The sequence below is a fragment of the Spodoptera frugiperda genome, chromosome 17, assembly GCF_023101765.2.
Source record: "Spodoptera frugiperda isolate SF20-4 chromosome 17, AGI-APGP_CSIRO_Sfru_2.0, whole genome shotgun sequence".
Taxonomy (NCBI): Eukaryota; Metazoa; Arthropoda; class Insecta; order Lepidoptera; family Noctuidae; genus Spodoptera; species Spodoptera frugiperda.
Window position 1 is genome coordinate 3,559,230 of NC_064228.1, and position 26,518 is coordinate 3,585,747.

A 26,518-nucleotide genomic window follows, 5' to 3' on the forward strand; every position below is an offset into this window, starting at 1 on the left:
AGTCGAGTCACCTGATGGTAAGCGATCAGCGCCGCCTATGTAACACCAGAGAAGTCACAGATGCGTTGCTGGCCTTTAAAAAAGAATATGCTCTTTTCTTGAAGGTTTGAAGGTCGGTTCGGAAATACTGCCGAAATAAATAAATACATATACCTAATAAATCATAAATATTGGTTACCTAAGAATTCAATAACATTACAAGTAATATATACTAAACATGTTTATCTTCGTTTTTACAGATGACATGCTAGCAGAGAAATCGCACAATTTAATCACCCAAGCATCCATGAGGAAGCAGCTTTCAGCCCCAGAATATCTCGAAAAACGAAAACTGGAGAGAGAGCGAAGAAAATCATTTGAAAACGGCACTCGAGGAAGATTGAAGAAAGGCAACCGAAAATACACTATACCGAGCTCCCGAGCCGAGAGCCAGGAATGTGATTGCACTCAATTTTCCGCAGAAAAAGGTACTGACTATACTTGTGAGAACTGCTACATTGATCTTTGTTCGGATTGTGAAACTGAACTCGCTAAAAGCAAGAGAGAAGACAAATGCAGCTGTAGACATGAGGACAATGAACTCGGAGACAAATGTCCTGAATGTGATAGATCGCTGCACTACATAGACTCTGGTAGCGCAGAACACTTAGAAAGAAAGCAAGCTGCCTGCAAGTGTTCAGACTTCAAATCATCACAAGAGAGCTTCAGTAAAGAATTCAGCAGCTCTCTAACCAAAACTCGAGGGTACCATTCATCTGATAACATCATAGGATACACAGACACCAGTAAAAGCAAAGAAGATCTCAGCGATACCAACAATTCTTTAACCAACGTCAGACAAATACCGAAAACTTGTTTAAAATGCGCTAAAATTAAAGAGAATATTGTCACCGATTCTACAAGTACAATTCACTCGAGACGATCAAGATGTAACGATACTGAGAAGTCCAAAACTGATACTCTACGATCCAAGTCAAAAGATGATCCTCAAAGATCGAAACTGTCCAAGATAGGGACTTGGAGACGGAAATCTGAACCAGGCCTACAACAAAACATGATCGGTATTGTCACCAAGAAAACTCAGGACAGTGACAACGAAAGAGAAATAAGGGGCAATGAAAAGATAGAATTCGAATGTAAGAACTGCGGATCAAACAGAATCACGAAGAAAACTAGAGCAAACGACGGAACTATCATCTCTGACCCAGAATTAGACGCAAGAAAACGCGTCGGTCCAGTAAAACCAGCCGTAGAAATTAGAATGTACAACACGAAAAACATACCAAAGAAGATTTCTAAAATAAAGAAGAATAGAGCTAAAGGATTGCGCTTAGGATCTGATACAACAGCAAAGTTCTACGCTGATTTTTCGACTGACGTGTCTACTGAAAATATTTTGCATATATCAGAGTCAAATGATAGTCTAAACGTTGATAAACCTAAAGACACACCAAACCCTGTACCTGAAACAATAAGTAAAGACGAAGATATTGACGAAGAAACATACAAGAAGTTGATAGAAAAGACAGATTCATTCAAAAAGAACGAGTTGGAGAAAGTTAAGTACTTAAATAAGCAAAAAGTGATAAACGAAGGCTCAGAAGCTGAAGATAAAGTTGAAGTGGATACAAAAGAAGTATTAGAAAGTTGCGAAGAAGTGGAGCAACCTTTAGAACAAATCATTTCTCAGCTACTGATGCAGAATAGGGAGTTCCAAAAGTTGATAAAGAAGCAACAGTTAAGGAACACCGCTCAGAGACGACATCAGAGACTAATGAAGTCTCATTCTAATCCCGAACAAGTTGTGATAGCAAAAAACTTAGAAACGAACAAATTGAAACCTAAATTCGGTCGACAGACTTCCGAGAACTTGGACGGAGACAAACACGAGGAAGAAGAAGAAGATTGTACAACAACAAGTTCTAGAACGGAACTGACAGAAGAAATAGATGACGATCACATTTATGAAACGCTTAGAGTAGACAACAGAGTGGACGAGAGTTTACACTCCTTGAACAACAAAAGTAAAGTGATCCAGCACAACCCTGTAAGACCCAAAAGAGTTCTCACGCCGCCAAAAAACGATGACGTCACTGAAATATCTCGCCACATTGGTCCAGATTCCGATTACGTGTACTTATCGTTTGACAAATTGAATAAAATACAAAATCCTGAAGGTATATACGATGTTCCAGTAAGATCTCCAGAAAAAGTCGATAGGAACTCTGATTACTACGTCACTATGGAGAGCAAAGGACCCATCATGGCTGAAAATGTGTACGACTCTTTAATAGAAGTGTGTAGGCGGAAGAAAGAGGTGCCCAATGACTTACCAGGTGACTATCTACCAATGAGTCCTGATCAACAAAGCCCTAACGCCCCAGAAATATGGCTGAGTAGACAGAAAGAACATTTCAATGTATCTAGAGACCGAAAATCTGGTTCATTACCACGAAGCTTTCAAGTAGTTACAAGCACAACTACTCAAGAAGAGAATAATCTAGTGACATTCAAATGTAAACCTAATAGTAATAGCAAAACGTATTTAAATAGAGATGGCAAGGTTATGAGTACTGACAGACCATTCACAATAGCGTCTGATCAAAGCGAGATAAATTATGATGATATGAGTGATGGTGATATGCTGAAATTTAACCAATCCAAGACTAGCGAGACAGATTTCGTGCAAAATATAAGCCAATCTACATTGGAACTGGAGGAAGAAATCGATAGATGTTATAAAAGCAAGTTCCAAGATATAAATCTGGATAAGAATAAAAATGAAAATCTTTTAACTGTTTCTCAACCGAATTTGAACATATCCACCACATCATCTTGCGAAGTTTTGCCTCTAGAGCAAAATGAGGACACGAAATCCAACGACATTGAAGTAATACACCCAGAACATAAGATTTACAAACCAAATTCGAACATGCTTTCCCTGAAAAACGTGTTAAGTCGATTTAAAAGTAAAACTCCGAACAAGAACAATGATGATTCAGAAATAAATGCTAACGATCAAAGTAGTCCTGATAGCACGAAGTCAGATGTTAAAAGCCCAACTAGTGAGAAGCGACCGAACTTAAATCCTAGGAGTTATTCCAAGAATCTACTACAAAGATTTAGGAGTATAATAGGCGATGAACACACGGATGACAATCAGAATAAAGCAGAAACTATCAACAAAGTTCTACACACAGAAGATATACAGAATAACTTGGTAAAGAGTGACATTAAAGTAGTAATCACATCTACTGACGCAAGCCCCACCACATCAACTATAGTTTACGCTCTAAACAATGAAATACTCAGTAAAAGTGTTTGTGAGAACAGTACAATGTCTGAAAGTCAAAATGAAAAGAGTAATCTTGACGCTTTGTCTTTAAGCTGCGATAATATCACTCAGAAACAAGAAAGTCATCGGCCAAGTTACGAAAAAAGTGTCAGCATGGTATCTAGCGTTTCAAGCTCGATTGGTTCCCCCTCAAAATCAAATAATAGTTCCTACCAAAGCCTGAACAAGCTGCCCATATACATGCAAGGCAGCAAACATCTGGGGGCTAGAATAGCTCAGTCCGACTATGTAGACCCAACGACTCTAGTTAGCGACAAATCTCCACTTAAAAAGGTTAATGTACTTATAAATAAAAACGCTGTGAGACCTGATAGTCTATTTTCCAACTCGTCCTTCGTCACCTCGTCTAGTGAAGGTACATATCAAGAACCGAGTAAAGTAAACGCGAATCAAAATGCAGAAACTAAGGAAGAAAGTCAAAATACAGTACAGACGTCTGACGAGAGTTACTATGAAAAATCGTTTGAAAAGATTGAACAAGTGACTGATGAAGATGTGTTTAGAGATTCAGCTGTGTACTCCGACCAAGAAGATGTTGAAGAGACAAAAACTGAAACAGCAGGTAAAAATAAAGTGATAAACAAGACTGTTACGAAAGTAGAAAGCTTCAAAAGAAATAATTCGTTTAAATCAACACAGAAGACAACGATTACTACAACTGTTACTGAAAAGTTCAACGCGCATTCTCGTGTTGTAGTGTCGACCAACAAAACTGCAAATATTGAACGTGTTAACAGCAAAATAGAGAAGGTTGTGAAGCCTAAAGTAGCCCCACCGGTACCCGTGAAACCTAAAATAACGCAAATGCCGTCTGCATCGAATTTGCAAAACAAGAATGTCCCTAAAATTATTTCTAAGAGCTCTGAACAATCCTCATCATCAGAATCTATTAACATGAAAACTATTAAAAGGAATGTCAACTACAAACCAGCTGTAGTCAGATCAGAATCGACGCCTCCTAAAGAAAAGTCAAAACTAAACGAAGACAAAATGACTAAAAGTGATATCACGTTAAAAGTCGAAGATAAGGCAACGAAAGATGAATTAGATAGCGTTGATGATAAACTTAAACCACAAGGCAACATACAATTGAAAAGATTGAGTTTCGAGAGAGCCAGTCTTGATTCGGCGACAAGAAAAATGAAATCGACTACTGACGTGAAGAAATCACTACTGGAACAGCCTAAAACATCAAAATCTGTACTCGAAAGGCGAATGGAGCTCGAACAAATGGCGAAGTCGCAGATAAAAACGAATCAAACGAAGAAACCAACGCAGGCAACCAAACCAAAGTCAATAACGACAAAAGTAGCGAATTTCGAGAGAAGTGTCAGTGACGTAGGTGTGAAAGAGAAAGCAATACCCCCTCCCAGTACTGATAAAAACATTCCTAGTAGAAGTAACGTTGATATTAAACCCGAAATTGTTGATGACGTAAAAGGCAGTTGGGTGAAACAGGTTGTTAATAAATTTCAATGAGCTTACTTCATAAGTGATATTTTTGCATTTAAAACTTCGACTAAAACCAACCAATCAGTGTTAAAGTAGACATTACGCTAGTATCTGATTGGTCAGAGAGCTGTCATTTTGACATTTCAACCGTTAAATGAATTTGAAGCTTTGTGAACTGTAGTGTCCTTACGTTATTTCATGAATTGTATCTCATTTATATTATAAAATTAATTAATCTTTGATAATATTCTTCTATCGGCTAGTAGCCATGTAAGAATTGGCAATAATCAATTGAATATTCCGTCTGTATTTTCTACTCCCAATTTTTGAAATCCATAAACTTAATTCTAGCGATAAGTTTAGGAACCCAGATTTGATAATACGACGTCGAATTTTGTTTAAATATCATTAATAATAATTAATGAATAATGAATTAATCGATTAAGAATTCATATCGTTTTTTTACAATTTATTCCAAAAACCGACGTCGCATTATTTAAAATCTTTAGTTATACTTAGTAAGAATAATGTTAATCATTATTGTAAATAATTTTCTGTCAAATCTCCTTGAGCTTTGATATCTCGTGCCATAGATAAAGAATATTTTGGCAAAGACATCACTACGCACAGTCTTCATCTGTACATAATCTGTGGGAATGCTTATTTTGCTATAATTATTGTATTTATTCAAAAAGTGCCATTGCGATATTAGAAAAGTATTTTTAATTGAATGAAAAAAATATTATTTTCGTGCAATCGAAAAACGGAACTACTTAAAAGTATTTATTATTTTTTGTTTAGTAGAAATTAAGTTTTGTTGTGTAGCTACTAACACCAAAAAGTAGAGAAGATTGTTTTAGTATTATTTTTTTTACTAATAAATAAAATTATTCGAAATATACTCTTTGTGTTTACTTTTTTTCTCCGATTATCATTACCCAAAAATGTAGGTAACTCTAATTACTGATTGGTATTAATAGGACTAAATCAAAAATGTTTAGAATAAATTATGGTCCAGGAATCGATTTGCAGTTCAGACAAAATGTCTTAAGGTCTCAGCACACATATGGGATCGGAAAGGGATCGTAACCGCCTTTCGCCTCGCTGTCAACCAGGCGTCAACCTACCGTATGCACGTAACGAAAGCGTATCAGCAGCGCCTGTGCGTCAACTCGGCTACGGCTAGGCGACACCGACTAGACTAACACGATAGTTAGTCGGTACGGAGAGACGTTAGCGCGGGGACGGAGAAACGTAAGCGGGGGGACGATGAGCCGTAAGCGCGGGAATTCAAGTTCGGAGCCTGTTCCGAGGCAAGGCGATTACGTTATTATTCCGATTAGTGTGCGTTGCAGTAGGGAGTTTAATACAAACCATTCTGAACGGCTCGAGGCGATACGGTGACGATCCCTTTCCGATCCCATATGTGTGCTGAGACACTTAATGAATTGTCAGATATCTTACAACAAATAACGAACAACCAAGTTGCCGAGGCAGGAATAGGAACAGGGTGGTTTTTAGTCAGTTAGAGTGTGACACTGTTTCGCCTCAGTCAAGGCCGGAAAAGCCATGGATGATTTTCTCTGCCAATTTTCCCATGCATAAAAGTAGGTGCTTAAACTCCAGGCTACCACAACTTGTGTATTAAGTAAAGGTACATAGCTAAAGTTAATATGACTGCACGGTTGGTGCGGTAGCTGGGCAACTGGCTGCCGTGGAACGGGAAGCAGGTTCGATTCCCGCACAGAGCAACTCTTTGTGTGATCCACAAATTGTGGTTACAAATCTGGTTATCATGTTATATATGTATATTTGTAAACCGCACCCAGGTTACAGGAGAAAATCTTAGTAGTGCAACGTTTTCATAAAAAAACAAAATAGGTCTGACAAAACTTTAAAAAACAACAACATGAAAAGGCTTCCAACAAAAATAGTTTGTAGAAAATCTCCGAAGGCAGCGTTTGTAAGGAAATGTTTGTTCCACAATATAACGAGTTCAGTCACGCGAGGTGTGGTCGGAGTACGGCACTGACTTACACCGGCAGTCGGAGATACGATCAGGGAAATAGAGCCTCATGGCCCATGGCAACGTCACGCCTTTTATCCCCGAAGGGGGAGGCAGAGGTGCACATTACGGCACGTAATGCCGCTATACAATGTACACCCACTTGTCACCATTTGTGTTATAAGTCCCATGTAATAAGGGGTGAGCCTATTGAAATATACTGGGCACATTGCCAGACTCCGTACTACTACTGAGAATGTTTTGAAAAAATCGAAAAAAGCATAGTATTGTTTTGCCCGACCCGGGAATCGAACCCGAAATGCCTTGTTCAGCAGTCGCACTTGTAACCACTTGACCAATGAAGCAGTCATGGCTCATGTCTCATATTTATTTGCCTTTGACTGTCTCATCAATAGTTTTAAGCGCAAAACTGATGAAGGTTTAAATTATTTGTTACCTTTAGTACGAATTTGTTTTACATTGAATGAGAACGAAACGAGAAATCGTTCGGCACTTTAATTGGTTTGGTTAGTCTGAGCCGGCCAATCAGAGCGCCGCCGTACTTAAAAACGTAAAGCAAACGCGTATTAAGAATCTTATTTTTAGGGTTTTATTTAAGTCTTTATTTTCAGTAATTTGAATATTTTCAATAGTAACACGATCTCAGATTCCCCGGTTAGACGTACAGGTTTATATTGCTCTCCAAGAGTAGAAACGGGGTGGTTTTTAGTCAGTAAGAGTCTGACACTCCCTCTTGCCTTATCCTAGGCGGGAGAAGTCATTGGATAATTTTCCCCTCTTTAAGAAAGCCTGCCTATTAAATCAGTATAAACCATATAAGGTCAACCCAAAATCACAATAAAATATAGTGAACAAATACTATACTCTAAAATGACGGTAGACGCTTATGTTTCTACCGCAAAAGCAACAAAAGAGTGAAAATTACCTACACCCATGTAAAATCAGGTCTGATTACTAGTCATTAATGAAAAATACATTAGCACAACACAAATCATGGTTCAATTCAATCAAAAAACAGTTACCTAACTAATAAAAGAACGCACGCAAACGAAAAACAAATCCTAACCTAAAAACATCGTTAAATTCAGACAACAATGAAAACTTACTTGAAAATTCTATCACCTAATATCAAAATGGAAACGCAACAGTAATTTACATAATATACAAGAAAACTACGTGAATCTAATTATGCGGATGACTCAGGAGACGTAAAAAGCCCTGATTTGTGGTAAAGCGGCCATTTTGATTGCGTGATCGACGATGTATTTTCCCTCCAAAAAGTTATTAGCTCGTCTTCGGTGCACGCTAGACACTGCCTGTCGCGTAGTCTAAGAGACAGATTTGGAAAGTTCTTGTATTGTAAAGAATTTTGATTATATTAAGTTGGTAGTCTTAAAAATGTGTATTAGGTAAGCTTTTTGTACGATAAGGCACTGTGACTAGACTAGTCTGCCAAAGACTAGAATTGGAGCTGTGAATTAAACTTAATAAGGAACCGCCAAAAGTAGTAATAATTGTTTTAGTTAATATAGTAGTAGTTTTGTGAAACCTAATAAATTTAATTAAGCCTAAGGTTCTGGCAAGTTATATTTAACTTGCCAGAGCCTTAGAATGTTTAAAACTTTAAAAGTTATTTGTATGGAACACAATAAAACATAGTCCAATTAAAACCTCCTCATTATACATGAGGAGGTTTGGCAAAGGCAGTTTATGCTTAAAAATCTAGAAAGTATCACAAGTGGTCTTGTAATTCCAAATCTGCTACATATAATTTGTTACACAAAGCTTAAAAGATTGATGTTACCTGGATGACATCTAAAGTAGCATCGATGATTTTACAATTTTCCGCGCTAGCTCCTCGACTATTCATCCTGAAGAAAAACTTTTCCATCGATTTGAAACGGACATAGCCATTATTCCCGCGCGTGCGAGCGAGACAAAACACAGGAAGGAGCAAAAAGTTCTTATTCCAAAATCTCATTCCTTTTTCGTCAAGCCTATTGGAGGCAGCGCGCGCCCGCGATGCCTTCCAAGTTCGAAAATTTGAATTTATAGGTTCTTTATCGTGTCGGTTTACCAGTATTGGAAAATATCAGTTTTAATACTTTTCCGTTCGCATAAATTTTGCATTGTTTTGAATATAAATTGCGATAGATTCGGATAGTTGGCGTGCTATAGTGATAGTATGGGCTCGACAAGTTACGTCACGAAGCCGAAGTCGACGGGCTACCGAGTGAAGAGTGGATCCAGTGTTGGTTCTGACAAAGAGATGAGCGCCAAGTTGAAGCGCACAAAAATTCGGCAAGTATAACCGACCTGTAAAAAAGCTTTTGTGTGAATAGTAGTGATTCACGTTAGCTATGGAAGATACGAATAAAGGATTGATAAATGAATAATTTTATCGCTGGTATGCATTTTGATGATAATTAATCACAATACCTATCTATCTTTTTTTTATTGAGAAATAAATCATGAATTGTGAAAGTTTCATTATATCTTAATTATTTTTGCGTAGTCGTTGAAGTAAGTGTGTTTATTACAATTTTAAATCTAATAAATGTGTGAAGTTGATGGAATCTAGATTTTCTGTCTGTGTGAAAAGTTACCTACCGTGGAGAAATCCAGCTCTATGCCTCACAGTGATTTAGTGATGTGACCAGGTATCACGATTCACGGGATCGGTATAATACAGCGTAAAAGGACAAAATAGGAAAAATTGCAAAAGTTTAAAAATGATAATGATGAAAAAATTACACTATGATTTTTAGAAAAATAAAAGAAATGTCCAGGAAAAATGTAGTGAAACTATGTTTTTTAATAACTTCACGCACTTAATATTTTAGATCAAACGATCAAAGCCTTGAACTTTTATTTTAAAAATTTCACTCCCCGAATTTATAGTGGTCCTACTCCTATTATTTTCACCATTTATCTGTTAGGAATCAGGCCCAACCTCCAACCAAACCACGCAAAAATCAAGCCTCTAAACTAGCAGACTGATTTTCAACGTCAAAAAGGCTAACAACAATTTTCCTACCTGAGAATTGAATCCAGGTTCTCATACTCAGCAGTCACGCTTACCACTACAAGACTAAGAAAAAAAACTAATTTGTCAAATAACAAAACAAATTCAAGTTGGAAAACCTTTGAAATAAATTGGCTAATTAAAATCGCATGTCATCGAGAAAACTAATTTAGTCAGACCCAAATTAATCTTGCATATATTATCTAATCTCAGGTGACAAATCGATTGCATGTACCTTGCACTCGTCGCGAAGCAATTGTTTACCACAACAACCGTAACCATGGCAACCGCTGTGTATAATCGATACCAGTTTACAATAATCCCGCACTCGAGTCCCCGGCGCAATGCGCAACACTAGTTCCAAATTCAACATTTGATTTTTATTTTTCTTTTTTTTGTTTCGATTTAAAATTTTAATAATTATGTTTTTTTATCGTTAAGTTTTTAATTAATTATGTATTATACGAATTATTTGAATAGGCGGCCAAGTAAGATGAACGATTATGGGTTGAAAAGGATACCTGATTACACCGAGTTGGCTTACAAAGAGGCGGTGTCGAAGCTACGGTACTTCTTGTCCGGGAATTACGCGCCAAGTGTGAGTAACTATTTTTTTTTTCATAATATTTTAGATTATAAATGTTCTTTCATAAATTACGTTATTTTAATTTAGGTACTTATTTAAATGTGGGGTTTAATAAAGTTTTAGTGAAATGCTTGATTAATTATTATCTTGAATAGAATTGGATTGCATAGATAAAGTTTTGTGTATTGATTTCAAATTATTTTTATACGCTATTGAATTGAAGTACCAGTCAACTTGAGGGTTTATATTTTAGCTTTGTGAAAGCGTATGACAGTTATAGACCTATTTTACATTTCTTCGAACAGTTGGAAAAAATAATTTTAAAATGTTACGACTAGTGAGTGCATTTATGAACACATAATTAACATGCACATTACATCTAATCCTGAAATAACAATTTATGCCCATCATAGACGATAACAATGTAAAATAAGAGAGTTCATTGGTTATATCATACAACAGCCTATTAGTGGCCAATGCTGAAGAAAGCATGTTCTTACACGGAGAAGGTTTTAATATTATTCGCCACGCTTGCTCAATGTGGGTTGGCGATTTTAAACTTATAATTAGAAGCCCACATTTCCTCGCGATGTTGTCCTTCACCGTTTCTCAGTGGTGTCTAAATAATCTTAGGAACTCCATATAACTCGGAAAAAGTCTCATTGGTAGGTGCTTGCCGTTGGTAGGTTTCGAACCCGCACTCGCATGCATGAGGAGTGGGCGCCGCGACTACGCGGTATCGCGTGAGACAACGCCCAACTGCACATAGAGTGGCGGCGGCGCCAAAAAAATTAGGGGCGCCTATGCTAGGTTCAATCCGGCTCTGTATACTATTACTATTCTTATAAACTTGTTAAGCTTTTTCTGTTTTATATTTATCGACAAATAAAAAACTATCTTAACATCCTTAACTTAAAATTTCAAATCCAATAACTCAGGTGCGTAGTCTTTCAATACTTATCTATACTATATACAATGTATAGTACAACGGCGGTTCAGCGTCAGTGAAGAACCTGGACGAGTCTGACGGAGACCTGGACAAGAAGTACACTAGTTCCTACACCCTCGCGGAGTACAAGCCACGGCCGCGCCTCACCACTAAGTACGCCACCCTGTACGCCGACAGCCTGAACAACTACAGCCCGCCACATGCTACTACGACCTGTAAGTCTTTCAATACTTATCTATACTATATACAATGTATAGTACAAGCCGCGGCCGCGCCTCACCACTAAGTACGCCACCCTGTACGCCGACAGCCTGAACAACTACACGCCACATGCTACTACGACCTGTAAGTCTTTCAATACTTATCTATACTATATACAATGTATAGTACAAGCCGCGGCCGCGCCTCACCACTAAGTACGCCACCCTGTACGCCGACAGCCTGAACAACTACAGCCCGCCACATGCTACTACTACCTGTAAGTCTTTCAATACTTATCTATACTATATGTATAGTACAAGCCGCGGCCGCGCCTCACCACTAAGTACGCCACCCTGTACGCCGACAGCCTGAACAACTACAGCCCGCCACATGCTACTACGACCTGTAAGTCTTTCAATACTCATCTATACTATACTATATACAATGTATAGTACAAGCCGCGGCCGCGCCTCACCACTAAGTACGCCACCCTGTACGCCGACAGCCTGAACAACTACAGCCCGCCACATGCTAATGCTAACTGTAAAGTCTTTCAATACTTATCTATACTATATACAATGTATAGTACAAGCCACGGCCGCGCCTCACCACTAAGTACGCCACCCTGTACGCCGACAGCCTGAACAACTACAGCCCGCCACATGCTAATGCTAACTGTAAAGTCTTTCAATACTTATATATACTATATACAATGTATAGTACAAGCCGCGGCCGCGACTCACCACTAAGTACGCCACCCTGTACGCCGACAGCCTGAACAACTACAGCCCGCCACATGCTACTACGACCAGTAAGTCTTTCAATACTTATCTATACTATATACAATGTATAGTACAAGCCGCGGCCGCGCCTCACCACTAAGTACGCCACCCTGTACGCCGACAGCCTGAACAACTACAGCCCGCCACATGCTACTACTACCTGTAAGTCTTTCAATACTTATCTATACTATATACAATGTATAGTACAAGCCGCGGCCGCGCCTCACCACTAAGTACGCCACCCTGTACGCCGACAGCCTGAACAACTACAGCCCGCCACATACTACTACTACCTGTAAGTCTTTCAATATTATCTATAGATACTTTATATGTAGGTGCTGCTTAATATAGCTTAAGGAGATTTGTTTCTTTGAACGTGTTTATCTCTGGAAATATTGGTTCGAATCGAATAATTATCTTTTTGTTGGATAGTCCGCTTTTCGAGCAAGCTATAGGCAAAAATATCACGATACGCTAACAATACAATGTGTTTTTAGTTTTTATTCCACTTGTAGATGTATTTTGTGTGTTTTGTGTTACACCTCAACTGCGTGTGCATTTAATTTAGGGCGGGAGGGTGGTGCTGTACATGCTAAAAATATATCTACAAGCGGAATAAAAACATAATAATGTATTGTATTGTTAGTGTAGTAGGTGTGGATGTTCCGCAAGGTAACGCCTGACTCTATTATAATAAAATAGCACAATACGAGCAATAGGAGCGAAGCAGTGGTTCAAACCGCGCGGGAATAGCTAGTTTATATTTAAATACATTTTTGATAATAACTCAAATTGTATAAGCACCTTCTCAAATCGAAACTGTCTTTTTTATACTTAGATTGCTCCAAAGGATTTTTAATTACCATCGGTTATAATAATTGTTGACCTCTAAGACTAAATTCCAAGCTTCCTTCAACAGCCGTGCCCCCACCTACTACGACCGCTGGTGACGTCACTGGCGGGACCAACCCTGACGTCATCAACTTCATACAGAAACAGGAGGAGTACATAGAACAGCTGGAGAGAGAGAGCCAGTACTGCAGGGTAAGTGCGGTTGGATGAGGAGCATTTTGCTGGTCTGTTTGTGGCTATGATCGCAGTTTTATAGCTTTTTTTTTGATGGGGGAAAGTCATCCAATGACTTTTCTTGCCTTGGGCGAGGCGAGAGGAAGTGTCAGACTCTTACTGACTAAAAACCACCCCGTTCCTTCTCCTGCTTTTCGAGCCGGAGCCCCGGTAAACCCGCTAGGTAGTCCGCAGCAGTTTTATGGCTAGAGGGTGAAACAAAATGTTGGATTCACAAAGACGATCTGTAACCCTTGACTCTTATTACGAGTTTAGTTTACGTTTAAAGTAATCGAAACGAGAGCTGGCTAATCAGAGCGCCGAACGTGCCCTCGTTTCGATTATTTTAAACGTAAAGTAACTTATACTAAGGGTACGATGTATTCCATAAGAAATGGAACAGTTATTGCTTAAGTTAATATTATAAATTATTGATTATTTATTAATATTTATTTTTATCATACAAAAAATCTATAATACTTATGAGTTTGTTATGCAAGAGCTATCTCTTTCACCATCTCTGGATGCGACGCGTCGTGCGTATTTGGAAACCACTTTATGCAGAGTAGAGTCAATATTTATTCTATATGTTCTCAAATTAAATTAACTAGTCCATCTTCACAATTGTAATGTTCAAACACAACACTACCTCCCATTAAATCCATGGCAGATAATTTTAGAACACCTTATATAAATGTATGACTTCACTTATTTCTTATTTAGGATGAACTAAACAACCTGCTAGGCAAGGTGAAGGAGGTGATCTCAGAGAACGAGCATCTCCACGAGGCTCAGAAGAACAAGCTGATCTCTCGCATGTTCCATTCTTATAATGGGTCCGAGAGCGATGACCTGGACGAGTTGGGCGATAGCACTGGACTCGACAGTGATAATAAGGTAAAGGACAGTTTTACAGAAGTCTCTCTGAATAATGAGTTCGTCTGTAGAATAGACAGTGTGGTAAGAACCCAATTGTTGTGTCATCGTGTTTTTATTGAATCAATCGATAGAGTCTATAAATCTGAGGATTAGAGTAAAACTCCGGGTTCGCTAAGACTTGTACTTTTTTAAAAAAAAATGTTAAACTTTCTGAGTATCCGACTTTTAAAAAACGAAAAAAAAAACATTATAATTTAACAGAAGTACTTATTCCAAAATTTATTTATTCTATCGAAAGAAAGTACAATAGCCGACCCCTCCACCAATTCCTGATGCTTTGTGGTGCTTTGATGCCTGAACATTCTCAGTAAGAATTACGTGTAATGACAAAATGTATCCTAAGAATGTGAAGACAGCAAAGATATTTAACACTTTAAACGCCACGGGGGCCACCGGTGACCGACGTTAGCGGAGGATTCGCCTTCAACAGTTTTCTATTGGCAGTCAAAGACTTAAAGAAACATTAATTTGTTGTCCATAGACGACTCCACTGAAGGCCCGGAAGTCTGCGAAGGCGCGCTCCACCAGGTTGGAAGGTCCCAACATTGTGTTCGAGTCTCGCATCGCCGAGCTCGAGGCTCAACTTACACAAGCTAAAATCGATCTTAAGAAGGTTCAGGTAAGGATTACATTGCAAAAGGTAGATACCATAAAAAAAAACACATAGAAAAGAGAGAGAGAGAAGAGATGGAGAGAGAGAAGAGAGAGAGAGAGAGAGCCATCGCGACGTTCTGCGTGAGTGATCTAGAAGCGAAAGCGAAGCGTGGTGACACGCGAATTTAACGCGACGCGGCGGCTATGTCCTACGTGCATGTGAATCGTTTCGTATTGTTTCTGTTTCCGACGATATAAAACAAAAATGTGACGGCAGTGCGTCCAGTTCGCACTACAATATCAAGGCAATTGATCGCGTCCGCGTCTCACCGCATCCCACGTGCGGTTGATCACGTAGGCCACGTCAATAAATTTTGACAGTTTATTGTATTCGCACCGCACCGCGTCGCCTTCGCGTCTAGATCGCTTACTCAGCTCAATACTCAGATTTTGAAGTTTATTGTTAGATTAAAAGAAAAAATATACTCTAAAATCATGCCACGTTACTTTGAACTGTGTTCTACAATTCATTTGTTTTGTATTTCTTTGAATAGGAAGAAAACAATGAGAACAAGCGCAAGTTGGCCTCCGGGCTCGTTGACTCAACCTGCCTCGACGGCTTCAAGCGCCAGATTGACAACCTCCAGAGGTAGGTAGTCCACTGCTGGTCTATGAGTCTCGTCTACAAGAGACAGGGTCGTTATAATCTCTAAAATTCTGATATCTGACAAATAAAAGGGGCTACCATTAGTTGGCTCTTTCAATGCACATGGAAAGAGTAGAGACGGGGACAAATGATTCTACTCTGTCATCATCGCACGGCCAACTACTACTCACACCCCGGTCACCAAGGTGAGTGGAATCGGCGAGAGATGTCGCGCGGTGTTCCACAGGGTTCGGTTTTGAGGCCGCTCCTGTGGAACATCGGTTACGACTAGGTGCTGCGCACCGACCTCCCGAACGGCGTCAGCGTAGTCTGTTACGCCGACGACACGCTGGTGCTGGCACGGGAGGTCGCACCAGGCGGCGGCCAATTTTATGGCGAGAGCGGTTGCGACGGTCGTTGCAAGGATCCGGCAATTGGGACTCGAGGTGGCGCTCCACAAATCCGAGGTCATGTGTTTTCATGGCCGCGGGAACGCGCCACCTCTGGATGGGTCCCAAATAACGGCAGGAGGGGTTACCATCGGTGTCGGGACGACGATGAAGTACCTAGGACTCGTCCTCGACAGTCGATGGAACTTCGTGGAGCATTTCCGACGTTTGGCTCCTAAGTTAGAACGGACGGGGGCTGCGCTTAAGCGGCTCCTGCCCAACCTCGGGGGGCAAATGCCTCCTGCCGGAGGTTGTACGCGGGGATCGTGCGGTCCATGGCCCTCTACGGCGCCCCTGTATGGGCCCCGAGTCTGATGCGGCGGCCAGCTCGGGCGCTACTTACGTCCCAGAGGGTCATGGCCATCCGAATAATCCGTGGATATCGTACGATCTCCGGGAAGCGGCGAACCTCCTTGCCGGATTGCCACCATGGGATCTGGAGGCAAAGGTGCTTGCGCGCGTCTTTAGTTTGCACGCCGACGCGCGTCGCCGGGGCGAAACTCCGCTGCCGCGCCAGATTAGTGCGTGGCGGGACGAGCTCCGGCGTGATCTCATGGTGGAATGGCAGCAACGACTGTCGCAACCGAGGGCTGGGCTCGCTGTCATTGCAGCGGTAAGTCCCCTCTTTGAGGAGTGGCTAGAGAGGCGCCACGGCGTCCTCACCTACCGCCTGACACAGGTGCTTACCGGACATGGAAGTTTCGGTAGGTTCCTGTTTCTGATTGGGCGGGAGGAAACGCCCGGGTGTCATCACTGTGCGGACCGCCCGGAGGATACGGTGGAGCATACGGTGGCGGTGTGCCCTGCATGGGCTGAGCACCGCCGTGTCCTCAGGGATGTGGTCGGCGACGGTGACCTCTCGCGTCCGGCACTGGTTCAGACCATGGTGCGGAGCGAGGGGGACTGGGATGCCGTCTCCTCCTTCTGCGAAGCAGTCATGCTAGCTAAGGAGGAGGCGGGGCGCGTGAGAGAACGAACCTCTTCACGCCCCAGCCGTCGCGAGAGACACTCCGGGCGTCGGGGATCACGAGACGATCTCCGGCCACCGTAAGTGCGGGTCTGCGGACGGTGAGCAAGGGTAGCTCGCCGCCCGACCAGAACCAGACCCGTGCGTGCGGCGCGTCGCGTTCCGCGCGCGCCTCAAAGAGCCATCAGACCACCACAGATGGGGCCCAATAGGGCTGATGCTTAATCCGGAGCTGCGGACTACCTAGCGGGTTTACCGGGGCTCCGGCTTGACAAGCAGGAGAAGGAACGGGGTGGTTTTTAGTCAGTAAGAGTCTGACACTCCCTCTCGCTTTGCCCTGGCGAGAGAAGTCATTGGATGATTTTCCCACCTGAAAAAAAAAAAAAAAAAACTACTATTAAATCTACTAAACTACTATTAATCTATTAAATTGAATTTGCTACCTAATCTAACAGGTATATTATAATTTATGTAATGTAGAAATAATTTATTCTTTTCCATGCAAAATATATTTGTTTTGTTCCTCTTTGAACAGAGATAAATCTTCGTTGGAGTCTCAGATATCGAAGCTGAAGTTAAGCTTGGAGCAGCGAGACGATGACGGGCGGTACAAGCGAGGGTCGGATGCAGTGGAACACCAGCTCAGGGAGGAGCGGAACAACTTGGAGGCTGAGTTGAGGCGGCTCAAGGTATTTTTATACTAATATATAAAAGTCGTAGGTCGGCGTTAACTTACCATTTAATTTGAATGAGTGACTGATTGAATGATGAAGCAAAGAATGACTGTTTGGATGAATGAAAGAAAAAAATGAGTGACAGATTGAATGAATGGCCGAATTACTAAATAAGTTAATGAGAGAGTGAGTGATTGAGTGAATGAATGAATGAGTGAGTTAATTCAACTAGTAACCATTGACAGTTAGGAATGAATGAATACATTTAAAATTTTATAATACATATAAGTATTATTTTAGAGTGTCCTAGGCATAGACAGGCATTTATGCTTAATGAGGCTCCTATCCTACTATAAGATATATCGTTACTACTAAGAATAAATTACTATTTTTCAACCATCCATCTCAGGACGACCTAGCCAAAGAGCGCAGTAAGGTCCGCGAGCTAGCGGGCGAGGGCGCGCGGCGAGCGATACAGGAGCGCAGCGCGGCCGAGCAGCGGTACAACGCGCACTTCGACGAGCTGCAGCACGACCTCGCCGCGCAGTACGACAACGTCGCCAAGTTACAGGTACCGAACCACTCTTACACTAATAGATACAGGAGCGCAGCGCGGCCGAGCAGCGATACAACGCGCACTTCGACGAGCTGCAGCACGACCTCGCCGCGCAGTACGACAACGTCGCCAAGTTACAGGTACCGAACCACTCTTACACTAATAGATACAGGAGCGCAGCGCGGCCGAGCAGCGATACAACGCGCACTTCGACGAGCTGCAGCACGACCTCGCCGCGCAGTACGACAACGTCGCCAAGTTACAGGTACCGAACCACACTTACGTTAATTGATACAGGAGCGCAGCGCGGCCGAGCAGCGGTACAACGCGCACTTCGACGAGCTGCAGCACGACCTCGCCGCGCAGTACGACAACGTCGCCAAGTTACAGGTACCGAACCACTCTTACACTAATAGATACAGGAGCGCAGCGCGGCCGAGCAGCGGTACAACGCGCACTTCGACGAGCTGCAGCACGACCTCGCCGCGCAGTACGACAACGTCGCCAAGTTACAGGTACCGAACCACTCTTACACTAATAGATACAGGAGCGCAGCGCGGCCGAGCAGCGGTACAACGCGCACTTCGACGAGCTGCAGCACGACCTCGCCGCGCAGTACGACAACGTCGCCAAGTTACAGGTACCGAACCACTCTTACACTAATAGATACAGGAGCGCAGCGCGGCCGAGCAGCGATACAACGCGCACTTCGACGAGCTGCAGCACGACCTCGCCGCGCAGTACGACAACGTCGCCAAGTTACAGGTACCGAACCACACTTACGTTAATTGCTCGTGCATTGATCATTGATTGCTCGTCATTCCCTCATTAATTCGTTCATTTATTCGTTCATTCATTTGTTTATTCATTCATCCATTCATTCGTTTCATTCATTCATTCATTTGTTTGTTCATTCTTTCTCTCATTCGTTCATATATTTATAATTCGTTCATTCATTCATTAATTAGTTAATGAAATCGTTCGTTCAATATTTCGTTCATTCATTAACAAATCAATCAGTTATTCGGTCATTGGTTAATTCATTCATTGAGAAAAGACCAATGAGTTGTCTCTCCAGAGTTCCGTCTGTCCAAAATTTTATGATTTAGACTAGAAGACCAAGCGACATTTCAGACTCTTTAAAATTATTAAAACCTACTAACTACGCCCTTAACTGGTCGTTTTAAACAGTTGGACTTGGAGCGCCAGCGTCGTGAAGAGAACGAACTGAAGCGCGAGCTGTCCATGAAGAACGCCGCCGTCGACGAGCTGAAGATGGAGCTGAAGAACAAAATCTGTAAGTATCATACAAAGAAATATATTATAAGGGGTTCTAAAATTATCTGTCTCGACATTAATAGTTGGTAGTGATATAAAGCCATTGCAGTTACTTTACATTATAGTACATTACAGTTACAAAGATCATTCATTGGTCATTACCATATAATGGGCACAATTCCAAACTCCGTGCTACTACTGAGAAATTTTCGTAAAACTAGAAAAAGCCCAGGAATTGTTTGACGGAGCCGATCGAACACGAGACCCCTTGCCCGACAGTTGCAATTGTAATCACTCGACCAACGAGGATCTTAAATTCACTGATGAAAGTGAAACCTCTTATAATGTCTTCTGATTTATTTTGTTGCGGGATCCAAGACGTTTGTGGGATTCATGTCCCAGGGACGCGCCGGACATCGGTGTTCCCGTATTTTCATGGTTGTACATACTGTAGATCCTGGATTACAGGAGCTGCAGCGGTTTTGGGAAGTTGGCAGGCGCTCTTGTCATATTTGTCCTAATATATATTTTTATTTGCTTTCCAGCATCTCTACAGGCAGACCTAGCTCAGGCTCACGCGGAGAAGGCGTCACTGGAGGAAGAGTTGGCCAGCGCTCGCCTGGCGATCGAGAGACAACAGCGGCAGGCTAAACATGAAACCAATCGACTCAACTCTGAAGTAAGACATACATTCTTATAATCACTCCTCTCACTCTTATATACTGACTAAAGGAATATTTTTTAATGTTAAACGATTATACCATCGTACTCAGAGTAATTTAATGGTTACTTAACCCAGTCCTTAGCAATTGTTTTCAATACAAATCGTTTTTTTTTGTTTAATTTACATCTAATGGGTTGACGTTTGGGCGCTATCTCGCTTGATTGTAAGTGATGATGCGGCCTACGATGGAGCACGTCGTTACTAAGGAATAGTTTAAGTAATCATTAAATGTCGAGTACGGCAGTTAATGAGCTTTGTTCTACCAATCAACCCAGTTTGAAAAAATATATACAAAATGACTTCAAGAGAAATCAAACCCGAGTCTACTCAATGATGTAATCAAGTATAATTCTTATCCAAATCCTGTTCTTCTTCTACTAGATCCAGTCTCTACGCCAACGCCTGGACAGAGCTGATGCCGACTTGGTGCACTCACGTCGCGAGAACCTTCGTCTCTCTGAACAAATCTCTAATCTGGAAAAAGAGGTAAAATCAACATTATTAGAAATGAAACGGGTATTGATGAGATAGAGGATATATTACTCTTTAATAATAATTGTTTAATATTTATAACTAGCTACCCGCCCAGCTTTGCATGGGTGCAATGGCGAAATATTATACAAGTAATAAACATATAAACCTTCCTCTCGAATCACTATCTATTAAAAAAACCGTATCAAAATCCGTTGCGTAGTTTTAAAGATTTCAGCATACAAAGGAAATTGGGACAGAGAAAGCGACTTTGTACTATGAATATTAAGATTTAATTATAGGAATATTAGAAGTAGACAAAAATTAGCATATAATTATTTAATTCGCAGCAAACAATGAAGAACTTGACCCCGATATCGCCGGAGAAGAACAAGAAGGAGAAGGAACTGTCCTCGATGCTGGAGACGATGGAGAACAAGCACGGTACGTCACACCACACCACACCACACTACGTAGCTCTTCTCGTGGGTCCACTACACAGTCTTTGGGAAATAGCCTCATTCAATGGGTAAACTATTGATGTTTTGAAAGATTCTTCACACAAAATAATCTGGAACAATACCTTCAAAACATTCATACTTTACCCTTTCATCGTATGCGCTTGCATGTACATCTATAGTGCTGTGAAAGGGCTTGTATTCTTTCTTAACGTTCAATAGTTTATTCATCAGATTGTTTACAAAGACCTCCCCATAGTAGTGTCTACAGTTTAGAGCTAAAGCTAGAACATTTGGTTCCGCAGCTAAAACGGTGGCTGGGTTGGAGTCCATGATACAATCACAAAACAGTCTGATGGAGAAACTCACCGGCGAATGTCGTTTGCTCACAGACAAGCTCGACGACGCAAATCGTAGGCACAAGTACGAACTATTTACAATCTAATAGCATGATTATTATTGTCACTATCCTTTGTAATCTCACTTGACATTGCTCGCTAAATTATCGTTGCCCATTTAAAACTATTGTCTTAACGTCGTGCTGTGTTTTTATTGGTGGCAGGCAGTGCGCAGTGTCGCGGCCGTTCAGACGAACCAATCAGAACACAGCGCGACCGTTCGAGCTCGCGAGACCGAGAGACTCGCCGTTCCAAGCGCCGCTCCGCAAAAGAGTCCGTTTCGTCGAATAACTACGCGCCAATAGTCGTTGGCCCGTTAACGACCAATCAGGATCTCACAAACATCAAAGGAGAGAAGATATACAACTTGCCGCTTATGATACAACAGCCCTTTTTACGGGAGAAAAAGGAGCCGATTAAAGTTGACATAAGCGTGAAGTTGGTACCAAAGCCTAGAAAGAAAGATAAGAAAAGGAGAGGGGCACACGTCGAAGAAATTGTAGTGCAGCAAGCTGATGATAATAGAGGCATAAAGAATAGCTTTAGCATGGAAGTCTCAGACGGCGATATACAAGTTCTGAACGAGACTGTAGAGATTATTGAAGATAACGCTAAAGCTTCTGAGGAAGTAGATGGGAAAGACAGTCATAGCGTAGAAGAAAATGCCCAGGTACAAGAACAGAGCGACATGAGCACAGAGCAAACATTACCAGCTGAACCGATGGAAGATAACAATGTAGAGATGGCAGAAGTTGCACAAGATACAGTAGAAGATGTACAACAAGAGAGTACAGTAAACCAAGAGGAGATAACAGAGAATGTAAACACAGAGAGTGAGGTAGAGAAAGAGACAGATGCTGTGCAAGAAAAGGATGAAAAGAAAGACGAGGAAGCTGCCTAAAATGTTGTTGACGGGCATTTTCTGAACGACTGAGCAAAGGAATTGATAGAGCAAGCAATGCGAATGTATACCAAGTAGTTTGAGCAGTAATTAGGTTAAGATAGATATAGGAAAACACTGGTAGTTTAGTTATTGTATGTAATAGTAGTTACTGAGGTTAGATTTTATTTAAATGTTACAGAAAATAATGCGAATGAATTTGTGATCAGTGAGAAATGTGAGAAAATTATTGTTTTACTGAATGTTAAGTCCTGCCCTGTTGGCTATTGGACAGTATTCGATTGAATCGATCAAGAGAAATATTTGTTGTTGAATTTTAATTTGTTAGTTGACCGCCTTGTTGGTCGAGAGGCCGCTAGTCTAGTGCGACTGCTGGTCAAGGGGTATCGGGTTCGATTCCCGGGTTAGACAAAGTATTAGGTACTGGGAATATTTCAGTTTTTCGAAAATTTTGAATTGTTTAATTTATTATATCTTCGTTTCTGTGATCAACTACCAGTGTTTAGATAGTTATCATTATAATATTTACTTCTTGTTGTAAACGTTTGTGCAATGTAGTGTGATATTTGTTGGCTTGTTGTAATATTGTTTTAATAGCTTTCTATTCAATTATATCAATGTTTACCTCTCGGTGTTGTGAGACAGTACAAAATTCAAATAATTTCCAATGGGTAACGATAGTTTAAGTGTGTGCAATAAATAGTTGTTTAAAATCATCTTCATGATTATTTATTTAGATAGTCATATCAACTGTAGATTGGAAATCACTGTCATCATTACCAATTACTTTGTTGTTCATTATTTAGTGTGTAACTTTAAATTTAGTATAGAATTAGTTGACTTTTTAATTAATTTCAATAACACTGACTACATAAAACAATTTGCTCATCATATTCACCCACATATTTCCATTTCAGAGCAGAAAGAACACAATTGCTTTGCAGGAACGTTGAATTAATGAGAAAGCTTAGAAATTTGTGGACTTCTCATAAAAAGTATTGCACCACCATCACACCTTTGAGGAGTTACACCCCACTTAGTGGGTATCCACACAGTCGATCATCGTATGACCTAGACCGCACGTATTACACATCGACGCCTAACTATAGATCTAGATTTAGGAGGGCTGATAGTCTAAGTGAGTCCTCAAGGGATGACGTAGGTGGTCTAACAAGAAACCTAAGTGATCTATCAATTGATAAGATTGATGATTCTGATGATGATCCTGTGAAGGTAAGTGATGGTAATAGTTAGGTAACTAATGTTGTTGTAGATAGAAACTAGCATGTGCATGATGATGTTGTAGTTTTAGTTGTGAAACTTAGTGCAACAGTAGAAATGTAGTTAAATGATATTTCCCAAAAGAATTTATATATTTTATAATAATCAACTATTATAGTTTCTGCTATATAAGAATTGTATTAATAACTTAATGGGCTAACTAGATTCTGCTGATTTTTTTCTGTAACTTATAGATTCTGTAACTTATTTGGTTAATTGGCTACATGATTGGTTTTGCTAAAATCGGGTTCGACTCCTGTAACTAATATTTATTGTAAAGTCATCTACAGATATTTTAATTAAAATCGCTATTAAAATATCTATCTTCCTACCTATCTTCAGTTTTACCATCAACCAAATCAAAGTCAACTCTATCAGTAATGAAATAAAGCTTAAAATCCCTTGCAAAATCGCCATTAAATGTCTACTTAACCTAACCTATCTTCAGTTTCACCATCAACCAAATTAAAGACAACTCTATCAGTAACAAAATAAAGCTCAAAATCCCTTGGTAAAGCATCATGATAGTGTTCCTTGTATCCGTGTGTACCTCGCATGGTGTTTGCTACGTGGCTCACTTTGTTTGTTTGTGTGTGTTCACGTGTGGCGTGCAGGCAAGAACTGGCCACTCTGCAGCGTCAAGTAAACGGCCTCTCACGATCCATGCAGTCCCCACACAACACGCCTAGCAATTTTCAAGGTACGTATGTAAAAACTGACTGCCTCGTTGGCCGTGGCCGCAAGAGCGACTGTACTGACTGACTGACGGTCGGGCAAAGTATTACTGGGCTTTTTTTAGGTTTTTCGAAAATTTCTCAGTTGTAGCACGGAGTCTGGAATTGTTTCCAGTATATGGCAATAGGCTCACCCCCTATTACATGGGACTTATAACACAAATGGTGAAAAGTGGGTGAATATTGTATAGCGGTATTATGTGTCGTAATGAGCACCTCTGCTCAGTGGCGTGCCATTGGAGAGGCTTATGTCCAGCAGTGGATGAGAACAGGCTGATGATGATGATGATGTAAAAACGGAAAAGTAGTACAGGTGACAAGACTTGTTGAAAAATTATGTGTTTCTGATAGTTACATATATGGAGACGAAATCTTGGTCTTTAATGCTTCAACTTACATATTAAGTAAATTCAATTCAATTGAAAAATTTGGTGAGATCTGCCACAGTAAAGTACCGTACAGTACAGTCGATACTCGGTAGCGGATACATAATTTTTTTGTATGGCAAATTTTAGTTCCATTGGTGACCGTTAGAGGCGTTGTAAAATTGGACATACAAATAATTTACGTCGTCGCTATCGACTATCGACAAATACTATTGCTTTACAGTCATGGAAGAGGGTCTAGCAAATTCAACTGTTCTAAAAAAATATATAATATATCTTTCATATCAAAACATGACACGACTTTCCTTACAGCACATCCCCCGCACCAGACCACAACCGACAGAAATGTACCACATCCCCCGTCCGACAGCGGACGAGACTATCCCGGAACTGAGTCCGCCGGACACACCACGCACGGACCGGACGCACGAGTCACAACAGTCGACAGAGACGATCCCTACCAAACTGCAGGAATAAATGAAACTCCCTATCAAGAAGAGGAACATCACGATCAAATAGAAGAAAATGTAGTAGAAGATATTAAACCAACAGAAACAGTATACCAGGAACCTGAACATTTCGAAGAGGAAATGTCTAAAGTACAGACAGAAGCCAAAGAAGAAATAAAAGAAGAACCAGAGAAACCTATGGAAGTAGAACACACGGAAGCATATGAAACGCAACAGTATGATGAATATGATCAGAATTACGAACAAACGCCGGCTACGGGCGATGTCCAATATGAGAATCAATTTGAGAACTATGAGCAACAACCGTACGCAGACCAGCAGTATGAAAACTATGAACAATACCCTCAAGAAGCTGCAGATCCTAATGCGCAGTATCAACAGGAATATGAAAATTACCCGACAGATGGTAACTACACAGATCAAAATTATGATACAACACAGTACGCTGAGGGTTTAACAGATGCCGCGCATGATGGAAGCAAAAATGTACAAGACAATGTACAAAGTTATGATGCTCAATACGCCCAGGAATATGAATCTGATCAGAATGCAAAGATACAAGAAAAAGTGCCTGAAAGTATAAAGTCACAAGAGAAACCATCTAGTCAAAGTTAGCAATTTTATTAGGATTTAAGTTAGTATTCGTTCGTGCAATATTATGTTAATGATAAGCTTGTTTTACTTTATGTATTCGTGCTAGTTTAATTAATTATTGTAGATAAAGCTTTCGATGTTAGTCATGTTATAGTTGATTAGAAAATATTTAAAAACATGGAAGAAACCATAACTGAAATTATAGAATAAAGATGTGTGAAGGATATTTTGAGGTGACTAGCGAGCTTGTGAGTATATTTGAAGCAAAATCAGTGAATCTTGTCTTTCACACTATCACAGTTGTGAATTAAGATATTCTAAGCAACGATATGGATGATTTTTACAAGATACAGCTTTACTTAAGTCCAAATTCATGTTCAAAATTACCTTCAAGTCATGTTAGTTGCTAAAAAATGTCCAAACATTTCCAAATCTACATAGAAAGAAGCAATTTAAACAAAATAATTAAATTATTTTTGCTCAATATAATTTTTATAGTCCAATCGTTGTGTTTTATTGTATTTACTTCCTTAGATTTACTGTTACCATTACCCCCC

General features: G+C 40.5%; 2 protein-coding genes across 3 annotated transcripts in view; both read left to right on the top strand.

The window, feature by feature from the left end:
* Positions 1-5,708, top strand: part of LOC118276600 (uncharacterized) — a 116,003-nt gene extending 110,295 nt beyond the window's left edge. For both annotated transcript variants that reach the window (XM_050699752.1, XM_050699753.1), the window contains exon 11: positions 240-5,708. In XM_050699752.1, the coding sequence (XP_050555709.1) occupies positions 240-4,834 (4,595 nt within the window). In that variant the 3' untranslated portion in view covers positions 4,835-5,708. The remainder of the gene's footprint in view (positions 1-239) is intronic.
* Positions 5,709-8,808: 3,100 nt separating this feature from the next.
* On the top strand, positions 8,809-26,464 carry LOC118276959 (serologically defined colon cancer antigen 8 homolog). Its single transcript, XM_050699829.1, has 16 exons — positions 8,809-9,134; positions 10,339-10,466; positions 11,432-11,608; positions 13,296-13,420; positions 14,165-14,338; positions 14,862-14,999; positions 15,529-15,623; positions 17,572-17,725; positions 18,120-18,281; positions 19,458-19,563; positions 20,090-20,223; positions 20,650-20,754; positions 21,090-21,183; positions 21,503-21,620; positions 24,392-24,477; positions 25,210-26,464. The coding sequence occupies exons 1-16, from the start codon at positions 9,019-9,021 to the stop codon at positions 25,980-25,982; spliced, it is 2,685 nt and encodes an 894-aa protein (XP_050555786.1). The 5' UTR covers positions 8,809-9,018; the 3' UTR covers positions 25,983-26,464.
* The last annotated feature ends 54 nt before the right edge of the window (positions 26,465-26,518 follow it).